The following is a 14,970-nucleotide window of genomic DNA, read 5'->3' as shown; positions in this document are numbered from 1 at the left end:
ACTCTACACCCTCCCTGGGCAGCCTGTTCCACTGCTCCGTCACCCTCACAGTGAAATAGGTTTTTTTCTTATGTTTAAATGGATTATTTTGTGTTCCAGCTTCATCTTATTACCCCTTGTCCTGTGCAGTGTGTATGTGCTGCCTTCCAGCCTCACAGCCCTCTATGCTCATATCCTTCTGCAGCCTTGCATACATGAGCAAAGCCCTGCACAGAAAATGGAATTAAGAAAATGGTATTAAATTGCTTAAAAAAATCCATTTGCATCTAAACTGAGGTTTGTTTAAAAGTCTATGCACTTTCCAGAAGCATGTGGGATTTCATCTAGGTGAAACTCTTTTCCAGTCTCTCCTTCAGTACCATTCTTGATTTGTTCGCTATTACTTAATCCTACCATGTGTGCTGTTTAGAAGCTGTTTCTTCCCCAGAGAAGAAATGTAAGCTGATTATGACTGATCGTTCTATGAATAATGAACCAGTGGGAGATAGAAAACCAGGCTTCCTTGGTGGAGAGCAACCTACTGCTCCTTCAAATCTCTGTTATAGAATGAGGCAAAATATGGCCTCAGTGAAGACCAGCAATGTTTGCTGGACAATTCTGTGCTGAATTACTTACATTTCTTATTAAGGAGAGAGGTAGCTTAACAAACCTAACCAAACATCAATCCAGTATGAAAATGGATTCCATATCTCACTTTGAGAACCGCTGCCTGCTTTATTTGCGAAGAGCTAGACCCCAATTTAGTTCTTCTTCATCCCTAAAATCTTGTTTCAAATTATCTGCAGAATCTTACTATCAAAAGACTTTTTAAAGGGAAAAAAACCCACCTATTTACACCCAAGGCAATCAAGTAATACTTGTTACTAATAATGGTTCTAATTTGCTGTTCTTAGTTCATATGTGGTTTTCGAAATGAACCATCAAGAGGAAAATCGCCACAATTATTGGCTACTGCATTCAGTGGAGACACAGGAAACAAATTGTATTCATCCCAATTATATGACCCTGTCCTGGATGTGTCTTAAATGTTAGTTATCTTCTTTACACCCCCTGTTGTGTCAGGAAATAGTGTTGCACCTGGGCTTCACACAGAGTTTAAACGACTTCTAATTCTACACTTCCCTTATAGAAGAGGCACAAACCAGGTTTAATTTTCCCAAACTATAGACTGGTGCCTTTGCTGTATTCCCTCAACTCCAAGATAGAGAGGCAAGAGATGCTATTCAGGGACTGTAAGAGGGGGTTCTCAGTTTATAGACATTTTGAGAATGAAAAGAAGAATTGAATCTCTTGGCAAGGTACATCACAAGGTCCATGTCCATTGGAAGCAGCTTTTAAAAATTATTATTGCATGTTTTAATTAATCCTCTTGCTTCTCCACACAGGCATGAACGCTTTACAATTACAGAATTTGGCAACCTTAGCAGCCGCAGCAGCCGCCGCCCAAACCTCAGCTACCACCACCAATGCAAATCCTCTCTCCACAACGACTGGTGCTCTGGGAGCCCTCACAAGTCCCGGTAAGAGCAGAGTGCTTGCTGCCTAAACACAAACCTGAGAAAAAAATGTGAAGATGATAGTTAAAACAGCAATCACACTTTGTGTCTAAGTTCTGTGTATGTAAATTCTGAAGATCCTTTGATTAGCTGAATACACTTTTCCTGCCGTTGTTTTTATGCAAATAATTTCTCAAAGTGGGCCAATGTGAACATACTCACCTTTCCAAACTCCTGTCAGGAGCCATTAAAACCTAGTGGAGCATCTTACAAAACTCTACATGAAAATTACCATTGCACTGGAAACTTAAACAAAATTCTAATTAATAGCTAATAACTTTACAGGAGGAATTCAGAACATGAACAACTTCTTCCCATCCTGCAGAAAAATCAGCTGAGGTGGTTCTTTTTAATCTCTGAGAGACTGATCTTTGATCCCCAGCACATCATGCATCTGTTGTCTTCACCCATCATGAATTTTTGTGAAGTCCTTCTCTCTGTTTTTCCCTTCTCATTTTTTTTACCATAGCCTCAGTTGAACTTTCTTCTGGTCCTAACTGAGAATACAGTTACAGAAGTGATATCAGTAGAACAAGGAATACACAGCCATGTGTATGGGGGAATAATGGGCAATATAAGAGGTGGTAGTGTCACCAAGTAGACTTGCAGCCAAGCATATCCTATGTCTCTGAAACCCTAGAGAGAAATCATGGCAAATCCAGAATTCAGTCTCACTTTTAGTGTCTCCAGAACCTACAGAGAGAGATGTTGATTCAGTGCACTTACTCTGGATTTACAGTGATGTAGCTGAGTCAAGAATCTGGCCGCTTATCTTTACATAAAGGCTGCAGGGTGTAATTATTTGCATCATGAAGTGTGTTTATTGCTGTTTTAAAAAAGCATTCATATTATTTTAGACACCACTAAAGAACATTTGTGTTTAATCTTGTTTAAGTGTGTATTTACTCTCCATGAAAAAGTAATTCATGGCAGACGGTTTGAACTCATCAGTAAGGAAAACAGTCTTCAAGGCACAATAGAACTGGGACTGAGTGTGATGCCGGGTGTTAAATCTGGCCAAGACTTCCCTTTATATTACAGTTTCATTGGTTGTTTAGGGCAGAGGTTAAATGGAAGGCAGCTTGACTAATGCTAAGTTTGTGCAAAATTTTCCTGGGTTTGCTGTGAGCCTTATCTCAACCTAAAAATAATTCATAACATTTCTGGGAAGCAGGTTGGGGGAAAAATAACTTTGGTCTGAGCAATCTTTTCCGTCCGTCCTGGAGCTAAGGCTTAAAGCTTTGCAAAAGGCTGGTCTTAGTGTCAATGTTTCTACAGTACTCCTGTCTAAATGTCACCCATTTATAGAGCAGAAATGTTGCATTTCATAAATGCTCTGTAATATCACTACAGTTTAGCTGTTAAATGTCTGAGTAGCCTATCCTCCTGAAGCATACTCAGCATTTCTTGAGCCATGCTAATAACAATTCTCACGTATTGTTTCTTCTCTGCAGCAAAGTGGCACCAGAGTCTCACATAGCACCATAGTTTCTGTTGTGCTGCTTGTCTTTCCACATTAGCACAAGATTCAGATTCACCCTTAAGATCTACATTTTCTTTTTTCTTCTCCAACGTGATCTTCTTATCCAGCTTTGGATGATTGGATGGGAACTTGCTGTTCCCTTTCTTTACCTGGTCTTGAAGGTGTCTGAGTACCTATAAGGTGGTTTTATCGGATGGCCAAGTCTGCAGAGGCCAGTGGTTAGGAAGGTGCTTCAGCTGGTCTGGGCAGTTAACTTCTTTGGGATAACTAGAGCTTAGTATTGCTAAGGGTGGTATTGTAGAGCAGATACCAAGGTTCTTCCAAAGACATTCATGATTTTGGTTAACATTGATTACAATTCATGATTTTGGTTAACATTGATTAATGGGACTTTGTTTAATGTTAAAGCTGTGTTATTTGCAAAAAAAAAGGGGAAATTTAACCTTTGAAATACTGTATTCATAAAGACAATTGCTTTTGACAGTCTTGTGGATAGTAACTGTACTCGTGTTTCTAATATTAGACAGCTTAGTCTGTCAAAGTCTGTATCTAATAGGTCCATGGACCTATTTATGTTGCACAACCAACCTAAAATCAAGCCTTGTTAAAAACGTCCTTCAGTTTAACCTTTCTTATCTGGTTCCACATTCTCCACCCTATTAAATATTTTGTAAACCTGAATAATATCTACAGTGATTCTTCTCTGCTCTATGGAAAATGAATTTAGTTCGATAAAGCTTTTCATAGGAGCTCAAAGTATTTCCATTAAAACTTGAAATATGTTGGCAGAAAACATTTACATCTGCCTTTCAATGTGTGGATATTTGGAGGCCTTGAGGGTATTTTTTTGGTCTAGTTTTCTTTTAATAGCACACTTCAGTTTGTTGTGTTTCGTAAGTGTAAATTATTTTCTCTAGTTTCAAAGGCTGCATTAAGCCCAGGAAGAAATGTCTGCGTCTCTCCAGATAATTCATTAAATTAATATTTCTTAGTTCAGAAAACTGCCCAAATTTAGGAGAGTGCAAAGGTACATGCTTAAAATTAATCCTTTTCTTGATGCTGTTAAAGCCAAACTACTGTACAGAACAGGAACAGGCATGAGCCTGTACTTCTACTATGCCTTAAAGCATGGCATCCACATAAATCATATACATGTTTCTACCCATATTGAACTGTACTTCTCCTGAAAATCTCTCCTGAATCAACCTTTGACCAAGAGCTCTTGTTCTCTCCTTTATGGACATGTCATAAGAGCCCAAAAAGGTGGTTAATTCAGTTAAAATTCATCTTGCAGCTTAGTTTTACATAGATAAGATTTAGCAACCTTCAGTGCCATCAAACTATTACAACAGGGATGCTGGTCAGGCCAACTTTGATACATTGGCAGCGTAGGAAAACAGGTCAGGAAGTGAGGAACAAACAGGGCATCTGATATTTCAGCATGTCAAGCATTGCAACTGACTTCTAAATGCACTGTATTCAAGAAGAAAAATATTCAGCATCTAATGGTCACTGTTCCCTCAGTATGAAGCTCTTTCTTTAGGGTTCATATAACCACATATTTCCAAACAAATTAAACTCCAGTGATCTTCCTCTCATAAATTCTTACTAAACATCTTTGACCACAGGAGAGTCTGACACTCATTCTCCTCCATGTGCTAAATACTTGCTCTTAAGCTTGAAGCAGTATTCATTCAGAAAGAACAGAGACAATGCAAATCCCCCAAACTATTAATTATTTTATAATTGTAAATTTATAATTTCAATTTTGCATACCCACAGAAGTCTCTCCCTACAGCATTGTTAGAAATGGGGTTTTTTTAAAAGCCTTTGCTTAAAAAAACATGAAAGATTAAGCTTTCATTTTAGTAAAATTCCCTTCAGGCAATAAATAGGTTCTTTTGTCTCTTGGCCTTCGAAAAAAAATTAAAATGGTTTAAATTGCCCATGGTTAAAGTAACTGTTTCTTGCAATTATCAGATGGTAGTGAATAAAAATGAAAATTAAATCATGAAAGAATAAAAGCCAGGTAAATGCATATTATGTCTTTCATGAGTTTCTCCTGGGTCTTCTGAAGACTCATTTAATCATCTTTCTTGTCCTTTATTTTGATATGATAATTGTTTTCTTTATTTACTTTAATCACTCCTATTTAGTTAATTCTTTACTTTCTTTTTGTTTCCCTTTCTCAGAATATTTTCCTGTTTTAAAGGCAGGTACCTGTAGCATTTAATAACATAAGGATTTGTACAGGAGTAGTTTTCATCTGACTCAAGGTTGTCTGAGACAGTTTTTCTAACTCCCTTTTGGCTGGGCCCTGGAAGTTTATGTTTCCCATTAACTGGGAAGGGCCTTTGGAGGGACTACTTCAGGTAGTAGGTATTGACACTCTAAATTTCCTCAATTTAGGTAGGATGAGTCTCAGCTAAGTGTCAGGGACCTTGTCCTCTCCTCCAGAGTCTGTCCTTGACATGTCCTGCAAATGGATCCACTAACATGGAGGTTGCAGAGAGGCTGCTTATTCCAGAGCCTGCAGAGATTTAAATTAATTCAATGGGTGGTGGGAAGGCCTGGAGGTGGATGTGAAGTGGTGGCATACAAGCTCAATATCAAGAGTCTGTCAGACATTCAATTTGCCTCAGTTGACCTGCTGCTCTAATTTATCCGAGGATAATAATGTTTATCCTGACTGTTCTGGGTGATACAAGGTTAATACACCACTGTTAAACATTTCCTGATATCAGGAGCTATGAAGTTCCTGATCTTTTTGTGAACTGATGTTAAGGAACAGCAGAAAAATCTTACACACTCACAGGAAGGATATGGAAGTTGGGTTTCAGACACCAGCTTACTTCATTATCTTGCCCTTCTCCATCACTGCACATATTTTTACTGGTTCATGTCATAACATCAGAGTCACAGAACTTGGTAGACACCTCCCAGCACCTCTACTCCAGGCTTCTGATTGCAGAGGGTTAACTCAGAATAGGTTGGTTAAAGCCATGTCAAGTCCAGGCTAGAATATCTCCAAGGATGGTGATTCTACAGCCTCTGTGAGCTAATTTCAATTTTGTTTCTTAAAACTCATGCATAAATGTTTTTTTTTCAGTAGCCAATAGGAAAGCCCTTCTATGTGCAAATGAAGAGAAGAAACATCTAATTATACATCCAGATTTATCTGCATAAACATACACAATATAACTTGTGAGCTGTGGGGGGATAGAATTGCTAAAGGAAAAGCTAATTCAGTTTCAGACTTAGGAGCTTTGATTTTCTGTGACATTTTCATGATTATTTGATTCTCTAAACCATTATTTATTCACACAGCTGAACTAGCTATTCATGCTTCAGTAAAAAAGCTCTTCAGGTTTATCTGCTGTGTAAACCTAAGAGGAAATCTTTCTGAAAAAAACCCATACTGTCAGTTTAGAAAGTTAGACTTTTTTCTTTAATGACCTCTTAAAAATCCAGCCCAGCTTTTGTCACATTATATCAGAATTCAGCCATTAATGCTTATATTGGAAAAAAAAGTTCTCCTAAGCACAAAAGACTAAAAATACTCATTTTCAGACAGATGCTGACATTGAAGAATAACAGCCCCAAAAAAAGAAGTCTGTGAAGTATAGAATAAACTGAAAAAGAGAAAAAAAAAACCCTGATTATAGTGCCTGTCCTGTAAGAATTAATTCATCCTTTCCCCCCGATAAAAGCAAAGAATTATAACTTATAGTTAAGAGTCCATGGTTCATTATTTTCTCTACCTCCTAATATAGTATGAAGATTGTCTTTGTTAGCTGGAGATATTCCTGTTGTGAACACAGTTGTTGAAATGTTAGGGGTTTTATAGAATATACAAGATGCTTCAGCTGAGAAGCAGTGAAGAATGTTCAAATAGTCGTTCTTAGAAGATTCTCTTTTTGTTCCCTTCAGTATAATACGTTTTTCTCCAATCAGCGGTGCAAGTCTGCCACCGTGACATTTTGTTAGAGGCCAGTACACCCACTGAGATAGCTGTGATTTGCTTCCAGGATGATCCAAAAATAACCCTACCAGTAGGTGTGTAGGAAGGTCTGACAGTTTGCTAAAGAGTGAACTGAGGTAGATCTTTAATGTGGGGAAAAAAAATCAGTTTAAAATGCAGACTGTTACTTTTCATGCTGTAGTACAAATTGATTATTGTTCTAACATTTCTTGTGGAACTAATGCAGATTCCATAATTATGAAATCATTTACAATAAGGTACCTTTATTATAAGATCATTTGAAATAAGGTACTTTTACTGTAAGATCATTTAAAATAAGCTTTATTAGTTTTTCAGTACATAGAAACCTTCGCTATTGTAATGTTCATTATTTTTAGGATAAAGATACAGTTGATAAATAGAACACATATCTTCAATAAAGATTTATGAATGCTATGTATAGAGTACACATACCCTGAATGGATGCTTAAACAAGCCAGCTGTATGATTTTCAGTTTTGTGTTTAAACCTAGTTATGCCATTAGCACCATTAACTTAGTGCTGGGGGCACAGAGTGGTCAAATACCTTAACCCTGAGACCTCAGCACCAATTTCTTAAAAGCTTGTGTTTGCAAGAAAGCCATGGAAGAAAATGTTGCCTTAGCATGCCCACCACCCAGTGCCTGTCACTTGACTCCATAGGTCAAGGAGATTTGTGGTAGCAGAAGTATATTTCTAAACTGTTGTGTGTCAGCTGGACTTACCCACTTAGTGTTAAGTTTCTGAGTCTGTGGTTAGGCTCTGAAATGTGAATTGATTTTGACTGCTCTTAGTGCCTAGAGATTATGCTACTTCTTGGAGAAATATATTGGTATTAAGCCCATCTGATAACTAGGTCGCCCTTAATGAGGCATTCAAACATGAGTTGGAGCCAAAAACGGGAAATGGGGCAGGCATTTCTGACCTATATTTGTATTTTTACTAAGGCTTCAAAATGTTTTAAATGACCAAAGAAGAAAAGAGTAGTAGTTGTAGTAAAAGGAGAAGTGAGGGGTTATGAATTCCCACAGAGCATCCGTGGAACAATGCTGTCTCTCCCTGGTCTCTTCATTTGGAAAAACAAGACAGTGATAACCTGAAGGATGCCGATGGCAGCAAACTGGCCATCAATTACTGGAATGGCCTGTTTCCATATTTGTCCCTTAAAATGTAACAAGTCTTTGCATATTCTCCTAGCACATTCATTTCTAAACTGATTTATCAGTTCAGCCTAAGGGATCTTAGTTCAGTTACTAAACAGCTGATCTTGGGGTGGGCAGGAGCTGTCAGTGAACAAATGTAAGGCTGCCCAACAACTGCAGAGAGGTATTGTAAAAGCTCCCAGCCTCTTTTTTAGAATCAACATTATCAATCCATGAATTTTTGGCACAGAAGTCTCCCATTGTTTCCTCAGACTTGCATAAATACCAAAATTACATGCCAAAGGACAGAAACACGTGCATATTTTTCAGTGAAGCATTGTGCTACTTAATTCTTTAGTTTGTTTTTTTTTTTAGGAACCAGTGTACAGTACTAAACTATGGATTAGTAGGATCTAATTCAACAGGAGACACATTTGTTTTCTAAATATTAGTGCATTATCATCTTCCTAAGGTATTAAATCCATTGCTTTACCACATATGAGGATTTATTTGCTTGCAGTATATAAATAACACTTTATAATACATTATATTTTGTAAGTGTCTCTCTACCCCACTCGTAATCTCTACTTTAAGCTAAAAGAATCCTGTTTTGTAAAAAAAAGCTATTTTTTCTTTCTGTTGGAAGTACTATTTCAAGTTCATTCAGGATTGTTTTCTACTAAAGAAACATGATACCATCAGCTTGGCTAAACGGGTAGATATGTGAGCTTATATTCTACATATGTTACACAGAGTTCTGAGCTCAGAGAATGCTGCAGTTCATAGTATTCAGGAAATAATGTAAATCTTTGCAAAACTCATGCACTTGAAGAAGCTTTTGAATATTTAAGTCTTACTACTGCCAACATTGCTCCTTCAACCCAACTCAATTGTGGAGGTGTCCATGGATACTCATGGTCTGTTTTCCTACAGCAGGATAAATTGTTGAACATAATGGGAATTAGAGTTTATGAATGTGTTTAACCTAATTGTGTCAGTATTATCTCAGCAGAGCTAGCTGTTTGAATATGGGGCTGCTGATTTGTTTTATGCATTAGACAAACAAAAGCATTTCCAACAACTTCATGAGTTTAAAATCAAACAAAGTAAATTCTCGAGCTGGAGACATGAAGCTATTAGTTTTCCACAGGGATTAGTTCTGGGGCCAGTCTTTTTCAACATCTTCATCAACGACCTGGATGAGGGGTCAGAGTGTACCCTCAGCAAGTTCACTGATGACACCAAACTGGGAGGACTGGCTGATTCCCCAGAGGCTGTGCTGCCATTCAGTGGGATCTCGACCGCTTGAGTGTTGGGCAGAGAGGGACCTTATGAGGTTAAACAAGGGCAAGTTCAGAGTCCTGCATCTGGGAAGGAACAACCCTATGCACCAGTACAGGCTGGGGGTGATCTGCTGAAAAGCAGCTCTGCAGAGAGAAACCTGGGAGTACTGGTTGACAATAAACTAACCATGAACCAGCAAAGTGCCCTTGTGGCCAAGAAGGCCAATGGCATCCTGGGATGCATCAAGAAGAGTGTGGCCAGCAGGTCAAGGGAGATTCTTCTCCCCCTCTACTCTGCCCTAATGAGGCCTCATCTGGAGTCCTGTGTCCAGTTCTGGGCTCCTCAGCACAAGAGGGACAGGGAACTGCTGGAGAGAGTCCAGCACAGGGCCACCAAGATGATCAGGGGACTGGAGCATCTTCCTTATGAGGAAAGGCTATGGGAACTGGGGCTGTTTAGTCTGGAGAAGAGGAGATTGAGTGGGATCTCATTAATATTTACAAATATATAAATGGTTGGTGTCAGGAGGCTGGGGCATCACTTGTTTCTATTGTATCTAGTGACAGGACAAGGGGTAATGGGATAAAGCTGGAACACAAAAAGTTCCATTTAAACATTAGGAAAAACTCTTTTACTGTTGACATAGGCTGCTCAGGGAGGTTGTGGAGTATCATCCTCTTGAGGTTTTCAAAAGCCACCCGGATGCATTCCTGAGTGACCTGATCTAGGTGGATCTGCTTTAGGAGGGGGGTGGACTAGATGATCTCTAAAGGTCCCTTCCAACCCCTACCACTCTGTGACTCTGTGACTGCCTTTGCTGTTAGTGGCACAAAACTGTGCAATATGAGTGGAAAGAACCAGTGCCCCATTGAACTACATATGACTAGGAATAATCTGCAAAGGACCTGTCTGAGTAATTTTATGTAGGACAACATAATCCCCAAGTTGTGAAGTTTACAGGAGTGAATGACTATAGCTTGTGATGTGCTACTGCAATGAGATCGTGTTGCCCACCCCTCTAAAAATCCCTTCTTCCATGGAAATTATTATTCATGCAGTTTCTGGACTCATATCATCTTTACTTACAGGCTTACGTTTTCAACATATAGTTTATATAATCTCTGTTCTAAAATACCATGGCTAGAACTCCTATGTGCCCGAAGTAAACAAATATTTTAGGCACATCTTGCAGCAATGGGAAAACAAACATCTCCTAAAGACTATTTGCTTATCTTAAGACAGATGTATTGGAGAAAATGATGAATCAGGCCATCTTTTTCCGTGTACTAGAATTTGAATTGCCATATAGCATGTGATTAGCACACTTACAACAAAAAACATTGCTTGCTATTAACTAAACACTTGGACTCTGTTGACACTTCTTTTTTTAACGGAGAGATGCTACTGCTTCTTGTTTGTTATTGCTTAGTGGTGAAAGTATGTCAAAGATGTTGCAGGCACACAGGGGGCATTGGGAAGGAACCTGTACTCCAGGCAGGAGATCCTGGATTCAAGTAGAGTCTGATTGATTCTAGATCAGAAATTCTTTGGACGGTGATTTAGAAGCGGTTGAAGTGGCCCCACGTAGAGGTCATTTCAGCATCGGAACAATCGCTGACTCCAAATTGTGTGAGATAGCAGTAATAAACATGAGAGCACAGATGGAAGTTCCCTGTAGAAATGTTAATGCTCTAGTTTTGATGTGAACTCAGGGGTGCTTCGATGAACAGAGGCCAAAGCTGTTGGCTCCACTGAGTCAGAAGTGCTCGGTAATTATTCTTTGTTTTGTACATGTTGTGAGATTTCAATTTGGTTTTGTTTCAATTTGAGTTAGAGCTGGAAATATGTAAAGGTCGGCTATGAAGTTTAACTAAGTGAGTGTACTGTGCCTTATTATTCTCTTTGTAGCCTCTCCTTAAAGTACTTCCCACCCAAAACCAAAAGCTTTTTATCATTGTGGTCTGCTGGGGAGAATGCACTATATGTTGCAGGTGCAGTACAGAAGCAGGATACATGACTTGTAGTTTACACCAGAGGTGTACTGTCTTCACCGAGCAACACATTTCAACAAAACTGTAACATCAGTGTGAAATTGGTCCAGAGTATTAACTTGCTTTTCACTCTCTCCAGCTTCATAATCTCACAGGAAAATGTACCTTTAATCATAATAGCCTAGATTCAAAAAGATATGCCAGATCAATACACTTTTGTTTTCTGACATACCTTCTGTTAGATAGAGGGATCTGGAGGAAACTTACAGAATAGAAGACTAGAAAACTACAGAAATAACCAGCAGACAGGTTGGTTTGCCATACTTGTTGTACCTTTTGTATGGTCCTTCTTTGCACTGCTGTGGAAGGCCCTTAGTTTAGACGCTGTCATTTCAAGACAATCAGAAATGTCAAGGCTGTAACATAGAGGATGTAAGTAATTAAGATAAATGTCCCTGATTTTCACTTGTCAGAAGCTCACAGAGCTTCCTTGGCTCTGAAATACCCTTGCACTACGGAAGAGTATGGATTAATGAGCCTAAAGTTAGTTTCCAGTTCTTGAAGGCCTTGGCTTCTTCTGAATTTGCAAATAATTTGAATGAATGGATTCACTTCTCTATGTTTTTCTCTTATTTCCATGTGTAAATGAATATAGTCAAAGGATTTTGTAAAATATAAAGCTCTTCTCAAAAAGCTAGCTTCAGCCAAAAGATTCACCATAAGCAAAGACTTCTTCTCTCCTTCCCCTCTGTCTTGCTTGTCATTTGCATGTGCATGCACACTGACACAGAGAAGTGACCAGATGCTGAGTGGATGCTGCTTTCCCTTCCTCCTTTCCTCACTGGTGTTTTTCTTTTCCTATAGTCTGGGAAGGTATGGGCAATCTTTCATGGAAATTGTTCACCTGTGAGTGATGAAGAGGTAGAGGGGCACTGACTTGAGAAAGGCTGTGATATTAGTATATGTCTTCCTATATTGTCATTCCTGTTTCTTCCTGACTATTTCTTGCTCTCTTGCTTTTCTGGTGCTCTTTCCCTGGAGTGCATCTGTCACTTTTATTTTATTCTATCCAAGCACAAGTAGAGCACTTAAACTTACTAGAATCTTCCTTTTTGACATGTCAGACAGCACTTCCAAGATACCAGAAAATGAGCAAGTTTTTATTTCCCTCTCCACACCAATGGCCATTATGTTTATCAGAGGGCTTTATTGAGAATTAAACACCCCATACCAGCGAAATCCACCTCTCCTTTGCTAAAAATTGCCCCAAGAAAGAGAGCCAATGCATGCTGATGCTGTGTTAGCAACTGGGAGACCACCGATTTGTGCAAGGGTGAATACTCAGATTGGTTGGAGATCACTGCAAAGGGCAGACAATTTAATGCCAATCACACATGCTAGTTAGATTAGAATACTGATGAGCCCTTTTGAAAGGCCAACTGCATCTTCTTTCGGTAAAAATATTAAAATGTCCCCCTTTTTCCCTAGTTCCCCCCTCAGATTCTCCACAAGAATAAATTAAAACTTGGAGGTGTGGTTATTATCACAGAATAATTAGACCCCATGGGATTAGAGACATTCAACGTTTGTTAATGCCCCTGGGTTGTGATTATCTAATAATGATGATGCCTCTGTCATCGCTTAATTATTCTTCCCCTTTAAAATGTTCCTTATGCAGTCAGAGCCCATAGAGTATGCTTATTTCAGGCAGGAACACAACTGCAAATTCCTGAGAGCAGTGTCACGTGGATGGTGTGATTGACTTACCCACTTCTACCCCACACCCATGTTTACAATCCTCATTTCATAAGCTTCATCAGCGCTATATTTGAATTGCTTCCCTTTTCCATAGAAGACATTTCATTCATGTGTTGAAGAGAAAGGTTTGGGGCCTCTGTCTCTTTAATAAAAACAACCAGTTGGTGGTGGTGCTATATAAAGAGAACACACTTTAAATCGGTTAATCTTAAACACATTAAGATCACATCTGGCCATTAGCCCACATAACACCAGATTGGTGGTCCAGATTCTCTGCCACATAAGAACGCCCTGCAGTTGGGTGCCATTCTTCTCTGTTTAAGGCAATATCACAACCAAAATAAGATGTGAATCACAGCAAAGTTGGAAGTTTTACATAGACTTTGTCCAACACAATTAGACTTGGTCCAGTATTCTCAGTCTTGCACTCAGGCCAGCAGGTGTTCATCTTGTTTAGAGACAGCTTTCAAGACATTGTTCCAAACGTCATTGTGTTTTGCAACTAAAGATTAGAAGGAAATCAGAGAACAGAGCCTTAATCTGATTATCCTTAAATCCAGTGTTGTCTCGTAGCTTTATTATCCCTCTTGTACTAACAAAGGGACAAAGGAATATTCTGTTTACCCAAAAGATTTTGGGTAGTAAACAAAGATTTTAAATTCAGCTTGCTAAAATTGGAGATTTCTACTTTGAGTTTAATGTTTGTTTCTGTGTGATTCTGTGATTTTGTTCCCAGCTCTTATAATTTGTTTTTCTATGTCACTGACTGGGAAGATGTTAGAAGTATTCATTTTTATTTTCTTTTTTTACTGTATTTACTCTATTTGTGTAATTTATATCCTTCCTGTTCTTCTACTATGATTTTGTTTTCTGTTGCACATTGCTAAATCCAAAAGGTACTCAGAAGATTCTAAAATCTCAGGGAATCATCCAATGTCAAGACCTCCTTTTGTTAGGCGTAGATCTAGCCCTGTAAATCTAGCCTACACAAAGTAGTTGTGTCAGCCTAGAATCACAAGCACAGCCAAGGGTTAAGTGGCATATTCAGTGGCAACCTGTATTCCTGTAAATAGATCCTGAACAGAAGCCACGTCTCCTGATAAGTTTTCTGCCAACACATCTTCATTCTTCAGCTTTCTTTCATTTCTGCCTCAGTGTTACTTGACTTTTTCTACTTTTCCACAACTTTGTTCTACTTTTCATAGGTTCACAGAATAATCGAGGTTGAAATGTCCCTCAGAGGGTCTGTAGTCCAACCCCCAGCTCAAAGCAGGGTCAGGTGTGAGGTGAGATGAGGTTGCTCACAGCTTGATCCAGTCAAGTCTTGGGAACTTCCACGGACATGCACTGGGCAGTTTGGGTAATCTGTTCCAGTGCTTGACAATCTTAATGGCACAAATGGTTTTGCTTACATCTGGACTGAACCTCTCTTCTTTTGATCCTCCCACCATGCACTACTGCTCTATCTAGCTGATGATCAACTTGTAAGTAGTGAGAGGCTGCTTTGGGCCCACCTGCAGCCACATATTGTCCAGCCTGAAAAAGCCCAGTTTGTTACAAGACAAGTACTCAAGCCCCTGACTATCTCACTGGCCTTCCGTTGAACTCCTTCCAGCTGACAATGTTTTCCATGAAATGACAAGCCCAAATCTGGATATAGTATTTAAATATGATCTAGCAAGCACTGAGTCGAGAGGAAACATCACCTGGGTATCTTGGCTCTTCTGTTCCATAAGCTCAGGATGGTTTTCTTTGC

The 14,970-nt window shown here is 39.0% G+C and overlaps 1 protein-coding gene across 8 annotated transcripts in view; it reads left to right on the top strand.

Annotated features, from left to right (window-relative positions):
• The window catches only part of CELF2 (CUGBP Elav-like family member 2), a 370,482-nt gene that overhangs the window by 331,986 nt on the left and 23,526 nt on the right, over positions 1 to 14,970 (top strand). For all 8 annotated transcript variants that reach the window (XM_062020104.1, XM_062020096.1, XM_062020124.1 and 5 more), the window contains one exon: positions 1,386 to 1,520. In XM_062020104.1, the coding sequence (XP_061876088.1) occupies positions 1,386 to 1,520 (135 nt within the window). The remainder of the gene's footprint in view (positions 1 to 1,385; positions 1,521 to 14,970) is intronic.

Source organism: Colius striatus, chromosome 1 (assembly GCF_028858725.1).
Source record: "Colius striatus isolate bColStr4 chromosome 1, bColStr4.1.hap1, whole genome shotgun sequence".
In the NCBI taxonomy this organism is placed as follows: domain Eukaryota; kingdom Metazoa; phylum Chordata; class Aves; order Coliiformes; family Coliidae; genus Colius; species Colius striatus.
This window is presented reverse-complemented; position numbering and strand designations above follow the sequence as displayed.